The sequence below is a fragment of the Labeo rohita genome, chromosome 1 (assembly GCF_022985175.1).
Source record: "Labeo rohita strain BAU-BD-2019 chromosome 1, IGBB_LRoh.1.0, whole genome shotgun sequence".
Taxonomy (NCBI): domain Eukaryota; kingdom Metazoa; phylum Chordata; class Actinopteri; order Cypriniformes; family Cyprinidae; genus Labeo; species Labeo rohita.
Genome location: NC_066869.1, coordinates 20,352,542 through 20,374,847, shown reverse-complemented (window position 1 = coordinate 20,374,847; position 22,306 = coordinate 20,352,542). Strand labels below are relative to the sequence as shown.

The following is a 22,306-nucleotide window of genomic DNA, read 5'->3' as shown; positions in this document are numbered from 1 at the left end:
GTGGCCCACAAAAATTCGCCCACTGTAACCATGGAAATAATACTGTGAGACAGAGACTGAATTACAAATGCAGTGTTTTTAATAAAGAGCATTCCGACTGAAAGGCACATGCAAGTTGATGCATTTCTTGCTCAGCGATGTTAAAGAGCCTTTTGATTAAATAACAGAAATCATGTGAGACCTGATTTATGAGACTGACTGCTCTGCTAACCTGCTAGATCCTGTGTGCATCCAGATTTGGCTATACACACACACACACACACAAAGTAAAACGGGTCAAAAACTGACTGATGAGGACATTTAAAGTGGTTATCACTATCTGAAACACTTATAATGTTTGAAATGCTTAGAATGCTTCAAAATGTCAGGAGATTTTAGTTTTAAGGCATTATGATCTTATTATTAAAACCATTATGTCTATGAAAGGTCATCACTATTTATTATAAGGTCTGTTGTTTGTGTGTGAGTGTGTCTCACTATAAGAGAAAAAGGGCAAATGATTGAAGGGAGAAAAACATTTACAAAAATCTACAGAAAAGGTGCACATCTGGAAAAGAGTGATAGTTTGGGAATGAGAAGACAGAGCCCAACAGATGGAGAGGGGGGCGAAAGAGACAGAGAAGGAGAGAAGGAGAGAAAGAACGAAAGGAGATGCGAGAGAAAAGGAAAGTGGGAGAGAGAAAAAAAAGTATGAAAAAAAAGTCGAAGGGAGGGGAAAGAATAAGACAGAGGAAAGAGAGAGAGGTGAATGTGCACAGCATCATAGTTTTTATGCAGGCCAGACATAAGTTTAGTGTTTGCACACTGACTGTCAACAGACTTCAACACACTGTTCAGAGAGGAGAAGTGGACAGGACGGCAATATTACAGCAGAGGAGAGGAGGACAAATAGAGAAAAAAAAGCCACATCTCATTTCCTGAAAAAGTAAGTAACTTAGTAACACTTCAGTGAAATTTAAATCTTTAAAAGTAAAAATATTTCCTTTTTTTTACTACCCTTCTATTTCCCCTCTATTTGCTGGATAAAGCCTTCATATATAGCAGTGGGGTTTGTCTAGACCTCATAAAGCATCAAAAATCAATTTTACAGCAAGTGTACGGAATCAATAAATCCAAATGTTAGTGGATTTGTTTATATCTGTTGTAAGTGTGTGATTGATATTCCTATTGCATGTAATTTCTTTCTCTCTGCATTTTTAAGCCTGCATGATTTGAAAAAAAATGTGTGAAATTGGTAAAATCTGACAGAAGTGTCCTGATCAAACATTAATCCTGTGATTTTCGAGCTCCTGAGCACATCCAGATATCTGCTACGCCACGACATGGAGCCATTTTAAGAAATGCCTCTTTAGTGACTCACTCTGCAAAGTCAATTACTATGATCTCCAAGTTCAATATTATGTAAAGCTCTCTGTCCCCTCTGGACTCCTTCTCAGTGTGGAGTCACTCCAGTTTCTCATTGCTTTCCTGCAGCATTTCTCTGAAATGTAGTCGTTTTAGTCTAATGATCATCTTTTGAGTTCTGCCTTTTTATAGTAGTCTTACTTCAGAGAGCTCTCCGTGGCTTTGGCCCTTGTGGTTCCAGCACAAAGGAGATTTTCTTTCAAATAAGCTAATTGAGTTTGCTATCAGTTAGGCCGGTCACAAGACAATCAACCCGTCGCCCATCTCCCTTCTGTGTTCGTGAATGAACTCGAGTCATTCTGTGATCTGATCGCAGTCATTTATTAGAGTGGAAATACCCGACACTTGCGTGATTGTTCTTGGGAAGTGAAGAGCATGAGGCACTTTCCATGGATACGGCACAAAAGAAGGCATGAAACCCATAAAATAAATTAATAATTTTTCCTTTTTCAAACGATCAGAGAAGAAGGTGCTTAACCCAATGCTGAGTGGAAATTTGCATAATAACATTGAGATTTTTTACTGTGTTTATATGCCATGATAAAAGTAGAAATAATTAATGATCTTGAGAGTAACAGTTTTAATGGTTGTCAATGTAATAATAATGTTTGGTAAATAAAACTTAATAAAAATTATTTAAATTAATTTATATTTGAGGTCGTTTTCATGCTTAAATGCAGAGTAGAATGAGCAACTTTAAAAAATGATATGAACATCATTTTTGAACAAAAGATATGGCTTTTTCAACATATAACTTGACATTGTTGAAAATATATATAAAAAATATACTTAATGGACATGAGATGTACCCACAATTATAGAATGACTCATATATGGGATTTGTGCCTCTGGAACACACTACACGACTTTTAAAAGCTGAACACATCTTAAAATACTGGGTCTCGTACACTTACAGACTTTGTAATAGTCACGGAGAAAAAATTTTGATTTACAGTTTATTTCAATAAATATCAAAAATGTAAAAGGTGTGCATTATAGTTGACACCTACATGAACATTTCATAGTTGTTTTTGTGACCATAAGTGATTCTCCTCAAGTGCTACTGAGTTCTAAATTACGGAAAATGTTGCTTTTGAGCCTATCCAGTAGTGAAAAATCGCATTTTTAACATATGATTTACAGTTTATTTTAATAAATATAAAAAATGTAAAATGTGTGCATTATAGTTGACACCTACATGAACACTTTACAGTTGGTTGTGTGACTGTAAGCCATTCGCTATAAATGCTATTGAAGTTAGAAAAGTGTATACTAATGTCGTATGTAACTTTAGAGACGGTCCCTAAATTTGCGAATATCTAACGTCCAATGTCAAGCCAACTTTATGCCAGTAATTCTGCAGACTCTCTAACTTTTGGCAACCCTGCAGAGTGCAAATCAGCGGAAAACCGCGCAAAAATCGTGTAGTGTATTCCAGCCTTAACTTCAATACTAAATTCTAATTTTAAAAATTCTTTAAAAAAAGGACAACAACAAAAAAGAGCCCTGTACCATAAGGAGAAATGTACAAACAATATAGAAATGATGAAACAGATGATCATATAAAAATTCAGGCCTCTGCACTGAAATTTTCCACAGTATCATCGACCCCTAAAACACATCTGGCTGTTTGTCCTGGAAAAAAAAACACAAAGTGCTCTCCCGTGTGCCAGATGTATTGGCAGGGTAAAGGTTGAAATCTCTTGCCTTACATTAGGACTGTTCTTACTTGTTTAACTTTCTGATATTTCTCCCTTTCTCTCCTTTAAACCTCAGTCACTTCACCATGACCGTTTTGACGGCAAAGATGATACTCATGGTGCCTATTGTGGTCATGGCGTTTTTGTCTCCATGCCTTGGGATGAGCAATGAAGTGGATTATGGGAACTGGAACTACAGAGAGGGAGGTAAAAAAAAAAAAAAAAAAACATAATAATATTACAAAATCTGTAAAATTGTGCACAATTAAGTGTGCTAAGAATGGTAAAATGTGTTAAACCGAGGTGAGACTGCTTTCTTATAGCTGAAAGTAATATCAATTTAGCCTAATATTTAATAAATAAACATGCAAGTAGTGTTAGGTGAGCAGAATTATTTTAATAAAAGCCCATTTTTAGTGAATATGATGAAATTTGAATTGATACTGGGCAGGCCTAGTACTTTGCTTGTTGAAAAGTTGCATGTCAAAATCAAGTCACATTTATTTATATAGTGCTTTATACAATACAGATCATTTCAAAGCAGATTCACAGTAATAAATAAATAAATAAATAACAGCATTAATCTGGCAAAGTTTTTCAATTATGAAATGAATACAATTTTAGCTATAAAGCAGCCATAAAAAGACAATACTGTTTAATATTAATTCCGTTTTGTTCAGTAACAGTGTGAATGTTGCAAAGCTAATTAGTTATGAAGCCAATTCAATTCAACTGTATAAAGCAGCTCTATAAGTGTCATTATTCAGCTCAATTCTGTTCAGTACTGATTCAATTCAGTTCAATAATAGTGAATCAAATTATGAAACAAGCTCAAATCAATAATAAAGCAGCTCTGCAGTAGGCAATAATGCCATTATACCTTAAGTCAGTTTAGTGTTGATTCATTCAGTTTAATAACAGCGGTGTAATCAATGCTGCAGAGTTCATCAAAATGAAATAAATTTCAGCTATAAAGCAACTCTACAGAACACAATTGTTATTATCCAGATAAATTTACTTCACGTTTAGTTCTCATTCGATAGTGTCAGTGCGGTCACTTCATAATGTTACTGAATATTAGGTGTCTTGTAAACCCTTTTCCTAAATGCGTCCCAAAAACAGCTTCAATCATTGGTGTGTTGGCCTATGTGAAAAAGTAAATCAGTCTGGATTGGCCCAGATTTCATGGAGATAATATCAAAATACAAATCACATCGACCAATGTACACCAACAAACTCATACCCTTTTCTCTCAACCTAGCTAAAACACAAATAGATATCTCCTAATTCCACCCTTTAAAGTTAAAGCCCTGTAGTGCGGTGAAAGAAACCTGATTAAAACCATTCTGAAGTATCAGACAGCCTCATCATGTGGTTGCCTGCCTTATTAGAGACTAACCTCATTGTCTTTGCCCTCACGGCAGCGGAGAATGTGAACGTGGCTAACATACGCAGCGTGACTCGAGTGTTGGACGCCTGGGGCAAACGCATATTCAAAGATATCAAGACTCTCTTACACTCACAACCCAATGCCCTTCTGCCAGACTACTCCAGGTAACACGCTGTCTTTCCTAATACCTGTACAAATTCATTGAAAAGACTTTGTACTATGGTGTTAAAGTACAAAACAAGTAAAGCAATTAATGTTTTTATAACATGCATTTTGGTACAACACTTAAAATATTTTAAACCAACTTTATTTCTCTTTGCTATGTTCACTAAAACTTTCTTGTCTTACAAAAAAAGAAAAAAAAAGTTGCTTGCTGCTTGTAGGACTGTTTTATATGAACTAGAAAGATGCACCGTCCTTTGAGGGTTTGTTATTCTGAAGTCGGCAGTTTAACAGACTTACACTCTAGCCCTAAGCAGATTGTTTTCATGAAGCTGATTCTAAGCTACAAGCATCGAAACAACACTTGAAAGGTTTCCTTAGTATATATAAATCTGTGTAACATTTATATTAGATCAAATTACATTTATGCAATGCATAAATGCAGAGGTTATACTAACACAAAGAAAATATTTCCTTAACGATCAATATATTAAATTATTTAATGTATATTAACAACTATACAGAATACAATATTATGTTAATATATTACAATGAACTGAAATATATATATATAATATTCATATACTGAAAATGTGGCAATACATTTAGTGATGTAATGTAGCCTATGTAATTTTATATTCATTACTTTATACATTACATATCTTGTCCAAAAACTTTTTTCTTATATACCACTACAAATCTTTTCATACTGTACATGAAATGTATATGCAAACTATAAAGTGAGATAAAAGTTTATGAATATATTGCATTAACTCATGAAAATGAAATTGTTTCAAGAAAGCTATTACATGGAAAAATTTAGTGCAGTAATCTGCATTGCTTATTAGTAGCAATATATAAGCTAAACATACTTTGTCCATGCATATATTGCAGAATGCTGAAGGAACAAAAAAACAATTTGCTCATATATGGTAATGTATTATTTAATCGTTTGCATTATATTTTCCAGTAGGCTATATTCCCATATATTTTTGCTTCATAAGGCATCCCAAAGCGATTTAAGAATTACGTGTATGAATCAAATTGCAATTACGAGATCAGATCAGATCAGCTGATGATGATAAAGCATGCGAAGCTTAGCCTCAAGCACCAAGAACAAAAACTGTAAGCTAAACTAAACTAAACTAACAACAAATGTGCTCGTGAGAAAGGTTCAACAGACGTATGTCCGCCATTGAAACGCTGAAGCTAAAGGATACTTGTATTTGAAACGTACGTTCTTGTTTTTGTGTTTGAAGACTCGAACTTCGAGAAAAGAACAAGTACTGCTCACTGCAGAGCCGAATGGCCTCCAGCTCCCCCTCTCTGGAGGTCCAGCTTCACCTCTGTGTGAACTAATGGGTGGAGTTAGGTTTAGGATAGGGTAAGGGGTAGGGTTAGGGTGTGGTTAGGTGTCTATCTCCACCTATTACCTCCAGCAAGGGGGAGCTGGAGCTCCAGCTCCTCCCATTTGGCTCTGCAGTGAGCACCCTCTCGAAAAAAACGCGGGGTTTAGAACGTACTTTAACCTGACGCGACTTTTAAAAAGAGGCGCTCTTGAGCAAGTCAGTATGGCTGAAAAAGTAGCACAATGGTCATATACTGTTACGTACATATAATGTGTGTTTACATAGAAACATACGCGCAAAAAGCATAGAACAACAACGCGTTGCCAGATGGCAGCATTTTGGATGCGTTTGAGAAACTGTATGGCAATTGCCAGGAGAAATTTGCAGTAGTCTAGCTTTCAAAATGTTAGAGACCAGATAAGCCACAGAGAAGAGTAAATTGTGGAGAAAAGGCTTTGTTTTTCTTTTGTTATTATCCGTGAAGCAGCAGGATTGGACAGTTGTCATAATGTGGTGTACAAAGGACTCATCATCCTGTGGCACAGAGCGTTTTAACACACCTGGAGGCAATGGCGGTGTGACCTTTTGAGTTTTTGTGAGGCAGGTCTTGGCTAGGAGGACCAGAAGCTCAGCCTTGTCATATTCAACTACGTCCTGTGAATGTATGTTTTTTGACTTTCTGGACCCACATTTTAGTATGCTAAAACATGTGAAATCTCCTTATTCGCATCAATACTGCATTATTAACATATTTATAGGGTCTGTTCTGGAGGTCTGACTTAATACACTGACTTTTTTGTGTGTTAAGTGTGTGCCAAACCCTTACAAAAGAAACTCAGAAAAGCGATTATACACTCTTTCTGCTCTCGTAAGCCTACAGATGTTTTTGCACATACATACAAACATAGAAGGCTCTTCTATCTCGCCCCATTTCACACTCTCTCCTTCTTCACAGGGTTCGTCCTCTCTCGGAGTCCCTAAATGATCTCTTCAGAGAAGTCTCCCACTTACAGAGGCGCATCACAGATCTTAACAATCGCCTAGCAACCCTGGAACCCTTCCTCCGTCATCATGGTTACCGTGAGGAGGGGGAGGAAGGAGGGGATGGCAAGGAAACGGCTCCTCTGACTGTGGGACCGAGTCAAGCGAAGTATCCACGGCGGTACATGGTTCGAGTGGTCCGTCCTGTAAACAAGGGGGTGAAAACCAGACGCGTGAAAGTGTTCAGGAATGAAAATGGAAGGGTTAAAGCGAGCGAGAGTGAGAGGTAGAGGGATAGATAAAAAGATTTGAAAATATTATAATCGAATGTATTAATGTTATTCAGGAAATGTCCTTTATATTGGGGATAAGAAATGTTAGTATACTATAAAAGTGTGCATTCATTTTCTTTTGTCTGTACTCCTTCACGTTTGGGTCTCAAAGGTGCGATTAAAGTTCCCTGGCAGAAAAGCAAATGCTGGGAATGTTGATTGTGGAAAACCTTCCCAGCAGGATAATACCAAATGAAAAAAAGTTACTTGAGAGTAAAAACAGATTACTCCAGCTCTTTCCAAAACAAGGCTAAACAACAATAAAGCCATATACAATCAGTTTTTATTTTCTGTGGAGAATCTTCAGTTGAATCATATCCAAAGACGTGTGTGACAGGAATAAAATCAGGTGAATAAATTTTAATACTTTAAAATATAATTCTGTCTTTGCTTCTTTTTATGATTAATTATTCATTTTTTTAATTGTCCTCAAGTATTGAACTGAATGTAGGGGTTGGCTGACACAATATACACAATATTAATTCTTGAATGTTGAATATCTCTGATGGAACATATTACAATTACAAATTAAATCCTTAGTTCTGTGTAAACAAAACCAGACACTTAATTTTCTTATTTATGTTCAATTATGTTATGTATTTTTGTGTTTGGTTGGCACAGTTCTTAATAGGAAAGAAATATCCAGTAAAATATAAAATGTCTGTTTTACGGCTAAAGAAAAAAAAAAATCTGTAAAATTTCCTATTAAAAACTGGCAGCTGTGGTTCTTTTTCACTTTCAAAAGCTGTATTTTACCGCAAAATTACATGAAATGTCTATTGCAATTTTTCACTGTATATAGTAAGGAAACTTACTGTTTACCAATGAATACGTTTCCACTGTAGTATTTTAACAGTCTTTTATCATTAAAATTACAATCTTTTTACAGTATACTTTGATTAGTATGGTTCAAGGGGATTAAGGAGATTTTCTTTTTACTTTTTCTGGTGGCAGAATCTGCAAAATGTTAATTATTGTACCAAAATAAGAGGGACCATGCAAAATGCATATTTTCTATTTAGTGCTGACCTGAATACGATATTTCAAATAAAAGACGTTTCCATATAGACCACAAGTGAAAATAATAGTTGAATTTATAAAAATGACCCTGTTCAAAAGTTTACATACACTTGATTCTTAATACTGTGTTGTTACTTGAATAATCCTTTTTTTTTATTGTGATAGTTATAGATAGTGATAGTTGTTCATGAGTCCCTTGTTTGTCCTGCACAGTTAAACTGCCTGCTGTTCTTCAGAAAAATCCTTCAGGTCCCACTTCAGGTTTTTCAGCATTTTTGTGTATTTCTATTGATTTTGAGGTCCATCTTTTCACACTGAGGACAACTGAGGGACTCATATGCAACTATCACGCTCGTTCAAACGCTCACTGATCCTTCTGAAGGAAACACGATGCATTAAGACCCAGGGGTATAAACTTTTGAACAGAATGAAGATGTGTACATTTTTCTTATTTTGCCTAAATATCATATTTTCTTTCATTTACTGCCGTTCAGAATCTACAGAAGATATTTACATGTTTCCCAGAAGTCAAAATTTACCCTGATCTTCAAATTCAAAAGGTTTTTGCTCTTAATGCCTCATGTTTCCTTCTGAAGCATCAGTGAGTGCTTGAACCTTCTGTAGTAGTTGCATATGAGTCCTCAATGTGAAAAGATGGATCTCAAAATCATACAGTCTTTGCAGGAAATGGTTCAAATACACAAAAATGCTGAAAAACCAAAGAATTTGTGGGACCTGATAGATTTTTCTGAAAAACAGCAGACAGTTTAACTGTTCAGGAAAAACAAGGGACTCATGAACAACTATCACTAAACAAACACAGCTGTGGATCATTCAGGTCACAACACAGTATTAAGAATCAAGTGTATGTAAACTTTAAAACGGGGTCATTTTTATAAAAATCAACTAGTGTTTTATCTTGCAGTCTATATGTAAACATCTTATGTGAAATATCTTTTTCTGGTCAGTACTAAATAAAAAATAACATGCATTTTATATGGTCTCTCTTATTTTGCTAAAATAATTAACAACTTGCAGATTCTGCAAGGTGTATGTAAACTTTTGACTTTAACTTTACGTAGCCACCGTTATACACGTGCGCCTGTATGTATGCAGACGTTAGCATGTGGTTATTATTAAATTATCATCATATTACGCTCTATGCGTGCCAACCATCTCCCTTCACATGCTTTTCATAAATGATGTCAGCCGGCTGGCATCATTTCTCCCAGGCTTCCAAATTTTGTATTAAAATAATGTTCCTGTGTATAAGAGAGCTGAGTCCTATTATATACCACACATTAAATCCTGCTGCATATAAAATACTAAATATCACTCACATATGCCCTTTCACACTCTCTAATAGAGAACAGCAGTATGCTACTCACTAATGACATCCATTCCCTCAAACAATACTGAACACTAATTATGAACATCTGCAATGAGGGACACAATTGCTTTGTAACACAACGCACTCTATCTAGAACAGATTATCGACTTTTTGTGCTCTTACGTAACAAAAAGTATCATAGTGGTGTAGTTTTAACAGCTGAAAATACAAACCATAGCTAGACTACCTCTTCAGATGTGAGCGAGATTGAATCTGGAGCGTTATGTAACTCCGGCCACATGGTGGCAGTGTTGCGACGGTTAGTTCAACGCGCGTTACTTTGACAGGAACGTTTGAAGTCTGTGGGCCACTGTTTTTGGTCAACGCAGGACTTACAGACGAACCAACATCACTTCAGACTTCAAGAGGGGATGTTTGCTTATATTTCAGTCTTCTGGTGAGGAGGTGTGAGGGAATATTGGTACGTATGAACATAAACTTCGTCTGACGTAAACAAGCGTCCGTTATCCGTCCTTTTTTAAACGAACCTGACGGCTGCGACTCGTCGTGCCTTGTTAACTACTTTCGTGAATCTTTCCACTCACGACTTCCTGTATGTATGTACCTGTCACGCCTTCCTTCAACTTCCCTGCTTACGTTTAGCTCTCTTCGTCTTTTTTCTCCCTGTCGCCATGGACAAGTGTGGGTGTTGCGTATCATCTGTACTTGCTGTTTCTGTGTAATATGTTGTAGCACCCAAACCAAGACACAGTATACTACACAAATCTTTCTTATTCCTGTCTCTATCTTCCTCTCTCCGTCACTCTCTCTCTCTCTCTCAGTTTCTTTCTTTCTCTAAAGGTCCAGTTGCTAGGTAACAGTTAATTGTCAAGAAATAGTTACATGTGTTGCAATGTATTCTGTGATTGGCTGCTTGAAGGAAGCATGTGAGAGAAAGAAAGAGAGAGAGAGAGAAAGGGGAATGAAAAAGAGAGTGGGGGAGTGAGACAGGAATAGAAAGAGTAGGTTTGTGAAATATTGAATTGCAAATGGTTTTAAAATAAACAGCTATTACTTTAAAAATAAACAGCATGTATGACATTCTCAGGATTAGGAACAGCAGTTTCATACAGGAATCGATAATCAGAATATGTTTGACATGAATCAATAGATACAGAAATGAGAGGTAAGTTCAGTGACATCAGTATTTTCTCGCAGTTTGTTCATGATGCGGTGAACCAGAGGTATCCAGGGCAACACCAGCGGCTGAGAAGCTCTCATTCACGTTTCGTGTACATTATGTCACGAAGCAAACCTAAGCTTAAATCTGCACATACATAAAAAACACATTTCACAATTTGAGTGAGAGTGAGATTCATTTTTGGCTCACGATGGCACAGAAAAAAAGGAGTGTCACCATTTCCCCTCAGATTTTTTTTTTTTTTGCTGCTGGAGATGTATGGAAACACACAGAGGGACTATGAGGCTTGAGATATCTCCCATTTATTTTGTTTTTAGTCAACACTGTTTTGTACAAAGAGACAGAAGAATATATCTTAGCACTTATTTTCACACTGTGTCTGTATTCTCAATAGCTTAAGTATTGTGAAATGTCTCATTAAATTATTATTGTAGTCTTAACACATGTAATCTCTCTCTATACAAAAACAGAAAAAAGAAACCATTGTTGTCGTATTTACAGAATCTGTACAGTTCTGATCCATAAGTAACATTTAAAATAAGTGGTTAAAATACAAGAAAGACAGAATTGAAGACAACAGAGGTGTAAATTTTGTCTTGAATTCTGGTTCTCGGATGCTATTAGAATGGCACTGTGCTCCTGGTCCAGTGGTCTAATAACTTTTCCCCATGTGGCTATAAAAAATCTTCCAGACAAAAATGTATCTCAAATTTTAAATATTCGTCTCCATATATTAAAAGGCTATGGAAAGGGGACAGAATTATTTACAGCAGACATAATAGATAACCATTGCACTGTGCTCTGTTTCCTTTTCACACACACTCTCACACACACACGTGCACAGACAAATGTGCACACGCAAACACCTGCGCGCACTCACATACAGAGGTAATCAAGCATATGATTTCAGATACACGTACAATCATATGTGACGTACCTTAACTGGGGAGGGCATTAAAATGACAAACCAATGGCGTCAAACTACTGTAGTCTTATCCTACCAGTCGTAAAGAAAGAGATTAGTTCAAACGAGGATGAATGAAAAGGGAAATAAAATACTGAAATAACACCGAACACTGGCTACTGTCCCTCCCGTCCTTGTCCGCCCATATTATCAGCCCACCTCCCTTGTATCATCTGCTGCAAATGTCGTCTCACACTTAACCTGTGTTTATCAAATGATATTAGCGTGCTTTTACAAGGCCACATCTTTAAAGTGAAAATCAAAATGAAAGATAAAACTGGAAAGCTTTTCAGGAAGAGCAAAGGCATCTGTCCCTGACACTCACACACCCAGGCACACAATACTACTTCTACATAGTACTACTACTGAAAACTATAGGCTCGACTCTCTCCGGTACAAACACAGATTGACAGGAAATGCAGTGGTCTAAGTCTGTAACCATATCTATAGCTCTTAAAGCAATGCCACACTGATATCTTATGAGATATCTGTAAAGGATTTACTAAATAAAACTAAAATGAGAAAAGTAGACCAAGCGTAAAAATCTTAAGGGTACTTTAAAAAAATGGTATCATGCAAAGAAGGTATTGTGAGAGCAAGTGAAAAAATCTTGTGTGACAAAATTAGCCTTACATGGACACAAGAATGGTTTTTAAAAATTATACTAAACTAATGGCAATGTTCCTGACGAAATCTAGCAATGTCACCCAAGTTTGGGATTGCCGGTTAATTTCCTTAATGAGTTATTATTCCATACATATCCATTTTCAAAGATCTTATCAATTCATTTGAATCACCACATCTATTGTACGACCCGAACCTGTATGATGCGCAGTTTATCAACATATTGCACCCACAAAGAGCAGGCATGATATCTAAAAAGACATAAATGTGTGAAACACTAAAGATATGGCAATAAATAAGTAAAAGACATGCATGCTCATCTTAAACACAAACTCTCACACAAAGACGACTGAGTCAAAAAAGAATGTGGCAAAAAGTTAAGATAAAAATTCACAAATCGATAGCTATACATCAATTATAAACCAAATATTATAAATATTGTGCTTAAAGTGGAGATCTGTTTGGCTAACAGTTCATTCACAAAGAAAATGTAGAAAGAAAATCTGTAATAAACACAACAAACTTCAAGTAAAGGATTTTATCTAAGCTGTGGGTCGAAAGTTCAAAAAAGAGACAATGTCTTCTGACTGCCCTGTCACGAGTTCATTTGTGGTTTCAAAAACGCTAAAAAAAGTCATAAATACTTGCAATGAACCTCACATGGCTCTCATTTATCCAATTAAATGAGTTCACTGGTTTACTGATTTAAGTAATTAGGCAATTTAGTTAAATGATATGTTTGTTTTTGCCTGTGCCCATCCAAAATTCCTGAGAAATACCTCTACTTCATATAAGTGGGTATTAAAACTGCAAATTAACGTCAAATGGATAGGGGAAATAACTGGAGTCATCCCCACCATTATCATGTCTTAAGTTATTTAAAAAAAAAAAAAAAGCACTCTGACTGGCATAAACTAAAATATCTACAAAATTTCACTTCTGCTGTACAGGTGCAGTAAAGGATTGTATTAGCCTGAATAACAGTAGGGAGGATATAGAAAAAAAAATCTTAATGTTTGTCCATCTGTTGATTTTTAACTGATACATTTTGCAGCAAAGTTGGATTGTTAACCTTTAATGAAAATCTTAAAATATCATCTAACCAATATGGTAAAACATAAATCTGTAGAGTTACATCCTTTCTGTCTATTCACTGTACAGAGTGGAAAAAATGAATATTTACATAAAATGCAAGTATTTGCTGAGAATCTTGCAAAACCCTACATACTGTGCACTGGTGTCTCCCTAAGGAAAGTACAGATAAGCATATCCAATACTAACTGCATTCTAAGAAGAAACAAATCCATGACACAGTTGTTATTTTGCTGCTTGATCAAAGACTTGCTCAGACATGGGGGACGGTGGAGAAAAAAAAAATCATGAATTAATTGATTTTTGTTTCTATGTTATAGATAACACCATACAAATGTAACGCCCCACGTCTCAACTCTTAGAGAGGATACTGTGTACTGTACAATGTTGTGCAAACCTCAAATATCCTATGTTCCTAGTATTAGAAGTTGTTAGAATAATAATGTATCTGGTTTTCTTTAGAACCTAGTTCTCAAGATTAATACTATAAACACATTTAGCCTACTTTATGTCTCCTCAGTGCTGGATATTCCATATCAGTGCTTGTACCATCCAGAATAATATGAATCCTCCGTTGACAAGTCTGTGTGCAGTGACCAGAAAGTTACCATGGCAATGTGACCTGTAAATCAGGTATTCTGTAAGTCTTGGTAAGGCACATAACGTGCTGTGTATTAAACCAATATTGTCCTAACAAACGGAAAACTATAAAATAAGGTGATAATACATTTCCTTCACAATGATATCTCAAGTACAGCTGAAGTACTTTGCAAATCATGCCTTGTACACACATTTTACAGCACTCCATACTGTTAAAATAAACTTGAATAACCAATAATAAAGAACCTTAATGGAATCCAAGTTTGTCTACAACTCAATTAACAATCAAATAAGCTCAGTTGACAAATCAAAAAAGCCTCCCGCAAAGTGGTTTGTTAACTAAGAACTGAAACTACAGTACAAATATATAACAGCATAAAACATCCAGAAACCAAGCCCAAATGGAACATCATAAACATTGTAATAATATATAATAATATTATTATCAAGAACATTATCAATACAATTATTGTAAGTTTTACCCTGTTGCTTAAAAAGAGTAACTGATTTCCATCCACAATTGTACAAAGGATTGTACACGGTTGTCTCCATCTGGATTGGCCACTATTTTGATGTTAGGAGCAGGGAAATAGTGGGATATACAAAAAACCCAAGAGAATAAAAGAGAGGAATAAACCGATTTTTCCCCCTAATCTCAACTTTTCGACAGTGGGCAGGTCCCCTCTTTCTATGTACATACGTATGCTTGGCAGCGCATGATCCGCATAACTTAATGAAAGCATGAGTCAGTTCCTCACACGCGGTTTCCTCCTCTTTTTGTGAGCATGAAGAAACTAATTACATGCTGCCTTTTCAGTTTTCTCTCAGTCATCATTCCACACGTCCGTTGGCTTCTTTTCTACATTTTCTGACTCCCCTCTTCAGACATCAGACTCTATACTGGAGAGCTTCTCGTAAACATGTCCATTGCTCGAGCCATTAAACGGTCTCTGTCCTTGACCCATTCCTAACCCATCCCTTGCTGACAGCAGCTTGTTGTTGCTAGGTCCTCCACCGTGGTGGTTGCCAAGAGGCCCGCCCAGACATAGCTCCTTGGGGAACCGAGGGGTCACATTGGACAGCACCCCAGATGTTGCGGACGCAGGCAAATAGGTAGTCACCCCCATGGAGCCCCGGAAGTCAGACCGACTGTTGTTGAGGAGCTGTTGCTGCTGCTGCTGCTGTTGTGGCGTCTGTTGCTGCTGCGGCTGTGCCTGCTGCTTTTTGACGTAGTATGATTTGGCACCGTGTAATAGACACTGGTCGTCGCCGAAGGTTGGGATGAATGGGTTCTGGTTCACCTTATCTGGGTAGAGAGATTTAGACAAGGAGTAAGTCCCGACCCCTCGGGTACCGCCCACACCTCCTCCCATCATGCCTCTATCCCTGTCCCTCATGTCTCTCTCACCCACGGAGCGACGGTGCAACCCACCTTCACCCCCACGGAATAAGCTAAATGATGAACCCCCACCCTTCCCTCTGTCCCCAAAATATGATGTCTCCCGCTCCCCTCCCGCATACTGCTCAAACATCTGGGCGTAGGGGCTCGTGCCCTCCATGTAGCGGTCTTTGTCTTTTAGGCTCACGCTTCGGGGTGGAGGAAGCATAGACGCTCCGCCACTGCCTCCGAACCCACCCATCCTGCCCGCCCCTTCCTTCTGCAGCTCTACAAAAGTGTCATAAGAGTGCTGCCTGCGCAAAACCTTACCACCTGGGCCAAATTTCCGCCTCTGTACCTGGGTTTGGGCCCCTGTGCCTCCCCCTCCCTTTCCGCTCTCCAGAGGGTGCTTGCCCCCAGTTTGATCCAAGAGGAGGTGGTTGTCCTCACTGATGTCATACAGGTTGCCCGGTTTCTTGCACGAGTCACACCGCTTGCAGGTGGCTGAGCTAGGGCGGCTTGAGATTTGTCCACTCCCTCCACCGGTTCCCCCAACTCCCCCGGCAGCCGGATAGCCCCCAGCCCCGCCACCCCCATGCATGCAAACTGGCTTGCTTCCTCCACTTCCAACCCCTCCGCTGTGGCAATTGCGACATTCCCAATCCCCTCCAGCCAACCCTCCCACCCCTCCGATGCCCTTTTCCCAGCATGCATGGCCCTGTTGCCCAGGCGATCCTCCTCCCATTCCACCCTTACATTCTGTCTTCTTGGATTTACCTTTCAGGAAATCTTCCATGGGAACCAAACTAGTGCACGCTCCCCCAGCACCACCGCTACTAACTACTCCACCACAACCGCCTCCACCCAGTCCCACTCCTCCACCCATTCCTGGAGCATCACTTAAATCCAAATGCTCCCATGGGGATGCCCCTTCCTTGGCTCGAAACTGGTCCACATAGAAGTCCCTCAAATTCTCTTTGTCTCTGAACAGATAGGAGGTGCTGTTACCACCTCTCTGGCTCTTGCGCTCCACGGGTGGGGTGGCTGAGCGGTGTGCTTGCGTTGCTGGATGATGGTGGTGATGATGGTGGATTGTGTGGTGGGGGCGTCTCCTGAAGCCAAGCTCAATCTCATCCTGCTCACGCCGAGACTTGGCAGAAGCGGGTCTCTTTTTTAGGCTGTCCCTGTACTGCTTGCGCCGCTTGCCATGCCCCTCGAGGTTCCCGTAGGTCACGGTGTGAGTGGAAATATCGGACACGTCGGATCGAATGTTTCCGTCGTCCCCTCCTGAACCCACCCCACCTCCCCCGCAATACCTGTCGTGTCCTGCAATAAACCCTGAACTGGATGCCCCGCCCTTGAAGGAGAACTTTCCATACAGATCTGGCAGGCCGGACTTGAAGCTCGACTGGGTCGGGTGACCCGCAATCAGGTCAAACTTCTCCCTGTTCCGATGTGTCAGCGACTGCCGTGGCTGGGTGGTAAAGATGGGCGCTACCCCTCCCCCTAAGCTGTCACAATCGTACCCACCCTCCAATGAACTGGCACTCCCTAAGCTACGAGGTCGGTTAGGCAGGGGACCCGACATACCAAGAGCCAGTTCGGATCCCGTGCCCCCATGGTGGTGTAGGTAATGATCCTGGTACAGGTTGCTGTCCTTCAGGTGCAAATTCCCAAAAGTCCTCTCCACCTCGCTTACATAGTCGCTGAACATGTTGTCCTCTGGCAGGTACGGTGGAGGCTTGCAGTCTGAGTGGCCTGCTAGGCTACGCCGGTGTTCACTGATGTCATAAACGGCTGACTCACGATGGCTGTAGTCCAATGCGCTGCGAGGTGAACCATTGACCCCAGGCACTGAGGTCATGTTTTTGGCAGTACGCAACAAACGGAGAATGTTGGAGTGGGTGTTGTTCATGTTCATGTTCATAGTGGCTGATGGTGAGTTAAGGGCTGATTTGTTCTCTTCAATCTGAACACCATGGATGCAACTGTAGATGCCCTGTTGGACAGATAAAATGAGAGAAAGCAAAAATAAAGGAAAGGAGAAGGAACAAACAATGTGGGATTAGATTATTGTTTAATTAGCAGCAAACATTTCTAATATTCACAATTCTAATACCAGGCTCATGTCAAATCGATAGGCTTAGCCTTTTCTGAAGTCCCTTCAAGTCAAATCTCTTAGTTTTTCTTTTTTAGTTTTTATGTTTTTAAATTATTTTTTAATTACTGTTCTGATAGTCTTCTACTGTATTTGGTGTAGATCAGTTTTATAAAGCATGATGGAGAACAATTAATTACACATTAAAATATTATTTCTATTTCTAGGGATTTCCTTAGTTTTTTCAAGTTTTTTCATCATTCTCTTTAACCTTTTGACATTGTGTACAAGAGCAGAGAAAGCAAAATGAGGGAGACAGGGATAAAAAAAAGAGAAAAATAGAACAAAATATGTTCAAGAAAAAGAAACAGCAGGGGCAATAGAGGTTCTGATTAATAATGACATGGTGACAGGGTTGCAGTAACTCTGTGGTTTTGACTGCCTATCAATGTCTTCAATCAATGTGATTAAAATTCAGCTGACACCACTGTGTCTACTCCTCTGTGTCTCTCCTTCATCGCTGCCGTGACAAATTAATTACACAATATTCTAATAAACCTCTCCAGCTCATTCACCAGTGATGCAGATTTACTGCATTTTAATCCATTTATCTATGTAGTTTTGGCTGTATTTTATCAAACTCATTTCTTAATTGCAAATGTGTTATTGTAAAACTGGCTGGAAGTAAAATTACTTCATTATCTTTTAAACCGCTGGGTGCCTCCATTTATATCAAGACCTATAAATGTTGCGATGCACTATAACGGAATGTCTTTTATTTATTTATTTTTTAATATATTAACCATGAGAACCATTTCATAACAAACAATACATAAAACACATGTGGAACAAATAGAATTCTCTTCAAAACATTTCAAAGGCTAAAGGTTACTCTTCTACTGGTGATCCATCCCTCTAGTGAGGCAACATGTCAGAAATGTTTCCTGTCTCACTCTTAGTCACGCTTAGTGTCTGTCCACTCTTGTGTATTTTTTTTCTCTTTTCTTTATATTCTTCTTATCTTCCCTACCTTCTGTCTTTTTTAACTCAGGTCATCCTTCCCACTGTGACTCTTATTCTCATTCATCTCCTGACCCTTCAATCCGATTTGGTTGGAACATATTCTCCATTCAGTGTTATCTCATTTCTCTTTCTCTTTCCTTCTTTCTCGAGAGGTGCCTTTCTCTTCCATTTTGTATGTTGCCCCCCCCCCCATTCATTTTAGATTCTTCTTACCCCCACCACAGCAACACTGCTTTATCCAGTGTTCAAACATGCATCTCAAAAGGAAATATATCTAGTAAAAAAAATTGGTTTCCTTGTAGCCTAGATATGATTTAGCCTTGATTATTTGTGAACTCAGGTAAACCCAGGTTTATGTTTGAGTCACTCGCCAGTTTGGTCACAGAAACTGATATTTACTCTCTCTGTGCTCATACCCGCCATTATGTGGGTCATGGCACCAGTTCAAATCAGTTGAGGCATGATTTGATGTCCGAATGTCTAGAATGAGAGACTGCTGCTTTGCCCTGTTAGCTCAAAATCAGGGGGCTGATTTATAAAGTTGCATATGTGCAAACGGGCACTGAAAAGTATTTTCACCCATTCCCATAACACATCAGAATTAAAGAAAATGATTAGCAGTCTGTGCTCTTAATCTCCAAACCTTCACAAACTCAATAGGCTGTTGGCTCCAGAATAATAGTTCAGTCAACCTTGGTGGTTGTTTCCCTGCAGATCAAAGGTTCAAAAGTCAACCTGTCACTTACCCTGCTGATGGAGAAGGTGATGCCGGGCTTGCCCGAGCACACACCCATGAAGCAGAATCGCAGTTGCCAGTAGAAGAGGTGCTCTGCGATGAATGTGATAAGGGACAGGGCCATTGCAGCTCCCAGCATGTAGAACACACCTGCCATGTTGTCTACATCCAGCTGACTGCTCATCACCTCATTTTTCTCATTGTGGCAGATGCCAGTCAGCCACAGGGCCTCAAGTTCCTCCATCTCACCTACAAAAAAGGAGAAAAAAAAGATTGCACTTTCTAACATTTGAATGTGGGTTAGAACGAGAGCGATTGTTAGTGCATCTTTGAATTTTTATTTCCGCCTCTCCAGCTGTGTGTTTTGTGCATCTGTGGGATTCGAGTGCTCTCGAGCTTTACTGTTAGCAGACGTGTCTGTTCACGTTTGTCTATCCGTGACACTTTCAGTGCGTTTCAGCGCTGCGTTTATTTAGAGCCCCCACAAAACTGTGCACAGTAAACAAATTACGGTCCCTGCGAAGTGTAACATTTGTCATGACGGATTAATCCAACTTGTACACACTGGCACTCTCCCCACATTAATGATTGCTCATGGGAGTCACTTGAGATTTGGTTCCCAGCTCTAATAAGGGCCCTGAGGGGCCTGACAGCCCGCATAGGAGGGATAGGATCAAACTCCAAAATGCCATTCGGTGTTCTGCAGGTCTGTCTTTAGGGACAAATGCAGATATACACAAATATAATTCTCATATACTCAATAATTCACACTAAAAAAAAACATGAAAAAGGATCCATCCATTCAGTGGTGCAGTTTTATGCCACACTGGGAACTATAGTTGGTGACTTCAGCGTTCAAATCCGTCAAAAACCCAACACCTATGTGAGGGTGAATGTGAATGTGAAGGTGTTCACATGCTGTGCCGGTGCATTCATGTGTACCTACATGTATATGTCACACAGTTGATGCCTTCGCAGTGTACTTTTGAGATAACACAAGCGCCCCCTTGACACTTGCAAATAGGACTCTATTCCTGCTCCTGGATCATATGCTGGCTTATATAACAACATGTGATACACCCAACTGTACCTTTCCCATTCCATACTGCTGTCAGTGTGCCAAACCAAGGTGCTTGTCAATATGCATAGGAACACTCACCTTGCCACTAATCAAATCTAACACATCCTGCTTGCATGACATACCCATGTATGCGTGAGGAATCATTAAAGGGTTACTCCACCCCAAAATGAAAATTTTGTTAATCACTTATCCCCATGTTGTTCCAAACCAATAAAAGGTTTGTTCATCTTCGGAATACAATTTAAGATATTTTGGATGAAAACCGGGAGGCCTTTGACAGTCCCATTGATTGCCAAGTAAATACCACTGTCAAGGCCTAGAAAAGTATGAAAGACATCGTCAAAATAGTCCATCTGTCATCAGTGGTTCAATCTGAATTTTTTATGGCGTGACGAGAATACTTTTTGTACGCAAAGAAAATTTGCCACCATAGCGCCATTTTGGAGAATATACACTGGACACAAAACTGCATACACTTTTCTGTGTCAGCCGCATTACAAGGATATGTTTTCTATGTTTCTTTATGCTTTAATTTGAGCAAAAACAGCGTATCCGTGTGGCGCAGCTGACAGAACAGCATACGCATTTTGCGCCCAGCGTATATTCTCCAAAATGGTGCCATGGTGACAAACTAAGCTTTTACTGGTTTGGAACGACATGGGGGTAAGTGATTAATGACAACATTTTCATTTTGGGGTGGAGTAACCCTGTAAGTATGGAATATATATTATATAAATGTGTCTACAAGCCAGTCTGATAGAATCTTCTATGACTGTGCCAATATACAGCATCTATAAGATCTCCTTACCAAATGTCATCCTAAGTGTCTCAAATTATTGCCACTGTTTATGCGTGTGTGGGGTGCATAGGGCATGTTCTGCATGTGTCTTTGGATGTGTTCCAAACAGCTTGTCATCTCAGATGCTGTTTGGGAAAGAGAGGATGATTTCTAGAAATGGCCCCTGGATCTGGATCACTAGGAAAGCGCTTGAATCAAACTGAATTAAAGAGGTGGAGATAAACACTTTTCAATGCTGTACATTTATTGCTGGTAGAGTTCAGCTATTATAGTTACTTAGTATACTATATAGTATACTAATTACAAATACAAATTTAATAGGGCTGCCCCACAATAGTGGATTAACCGTTAGTCAATGAGAAGAGGCTTGGTCAAACAAAATGTAATTGGACGTTTAGTCCCAGGAAAAAAAAATTGCACAGGAAGTGGTTAAGTCACGCTGTGCGTGACGGACAGATCGTTAATAGCTGGTCGATGTGGTAATATAATACATCGGGCAGGATATCCAAAGGCTCACCTATCATTCAACAACCTCAAATATGGCTTTTCATCTGAAAGATGTATGTGGTAGCAACTTTACATGGCCGCTCAATCTAATGTTAACCTAGAAAAAGATGCCTATTCAAGTGTCTGTGTGTGGAAGCTGAACAGTAGTGCGCTCACTGCACGACAGATGGATGCGCCGGTGTGGTCACTTGCTCTTAAAATACTCATTTTTGCCCATACAGATTAAAGTAATACATCTTTCGAATCTGTGAAGACTCTACGTTTATTTGTGTGCACTCACAATAACAACGAAATGTTGCGTTTTTGTAAATTAATGAAAGCATACATTTTCTGCCATCTCAGTCTCTGTGAACTTGAGTACGAAACTTCGAAACTCTGTGTGTACTTGCCTTATGGACATGAAAAATATATCTGCCAAACACTGTGCCAAGTTTTTTTTGTTTTTTTTTGCATGCGCTTGAGCGCTTATTAGGCTATGTAGGCAATTAAAGGCTCATTATTATGATTTAAAGGGTTTATTAATAAACGTGCGACT

General features: G+C 39.0%; 2 protein-coding genes across 2 annotated transcripts in view; one reads left to right on the top strand and one right to left on the bottom strand.

Moving 5' to 3' along the window:
• The first annotated feature begins 794 nt into the window (after positions 1-794).
• On the top strand, positions 795-8,406 carry si:ch211-243a20.3 (uncharacterized protein LOC100151507 homolog). Its single transcript, XM_051122603.1, has 4 exons — positions 795-925; positions 3,181-3,311; positions 4,529-4,658; positions 6,961-8,406. The coding sequence occupies exons 2-4, from the start codon at positions 3,191-3,193 to the stop codon at positions 7,274-7,276; spliced, it is 567 nt and encodes a 188-aa protein (XP_050978560.1). The 5' UTR covers positions 795-925; positions 3,181-3,190; the 3' UTR covers positions 7,277-8,406.
• Positions 8,407-11,149: 2,743 nt separating this feature from the next.
• The window catches only part of grin2bb (glutamate receptor, ionotropic, N-methyl D-aspartate 2B, genome duplicate b), a 125,574-nt gene continuing 114,417 nt past the window's right edge, over positions 11,150-22,306 (bottom strand). The window contains 2 exon segments of the mRNA XM_051108973.1: positions 11,150-17,526; positions 19,395-19,633. Of these exon segments, the coding sequence (XP_050964930.1) occupies positions 15,031-17,526; positions 19,395-19,633 (2,735 nt within the window). The 3' untranslated portion in view covers positions 11,150-15,030.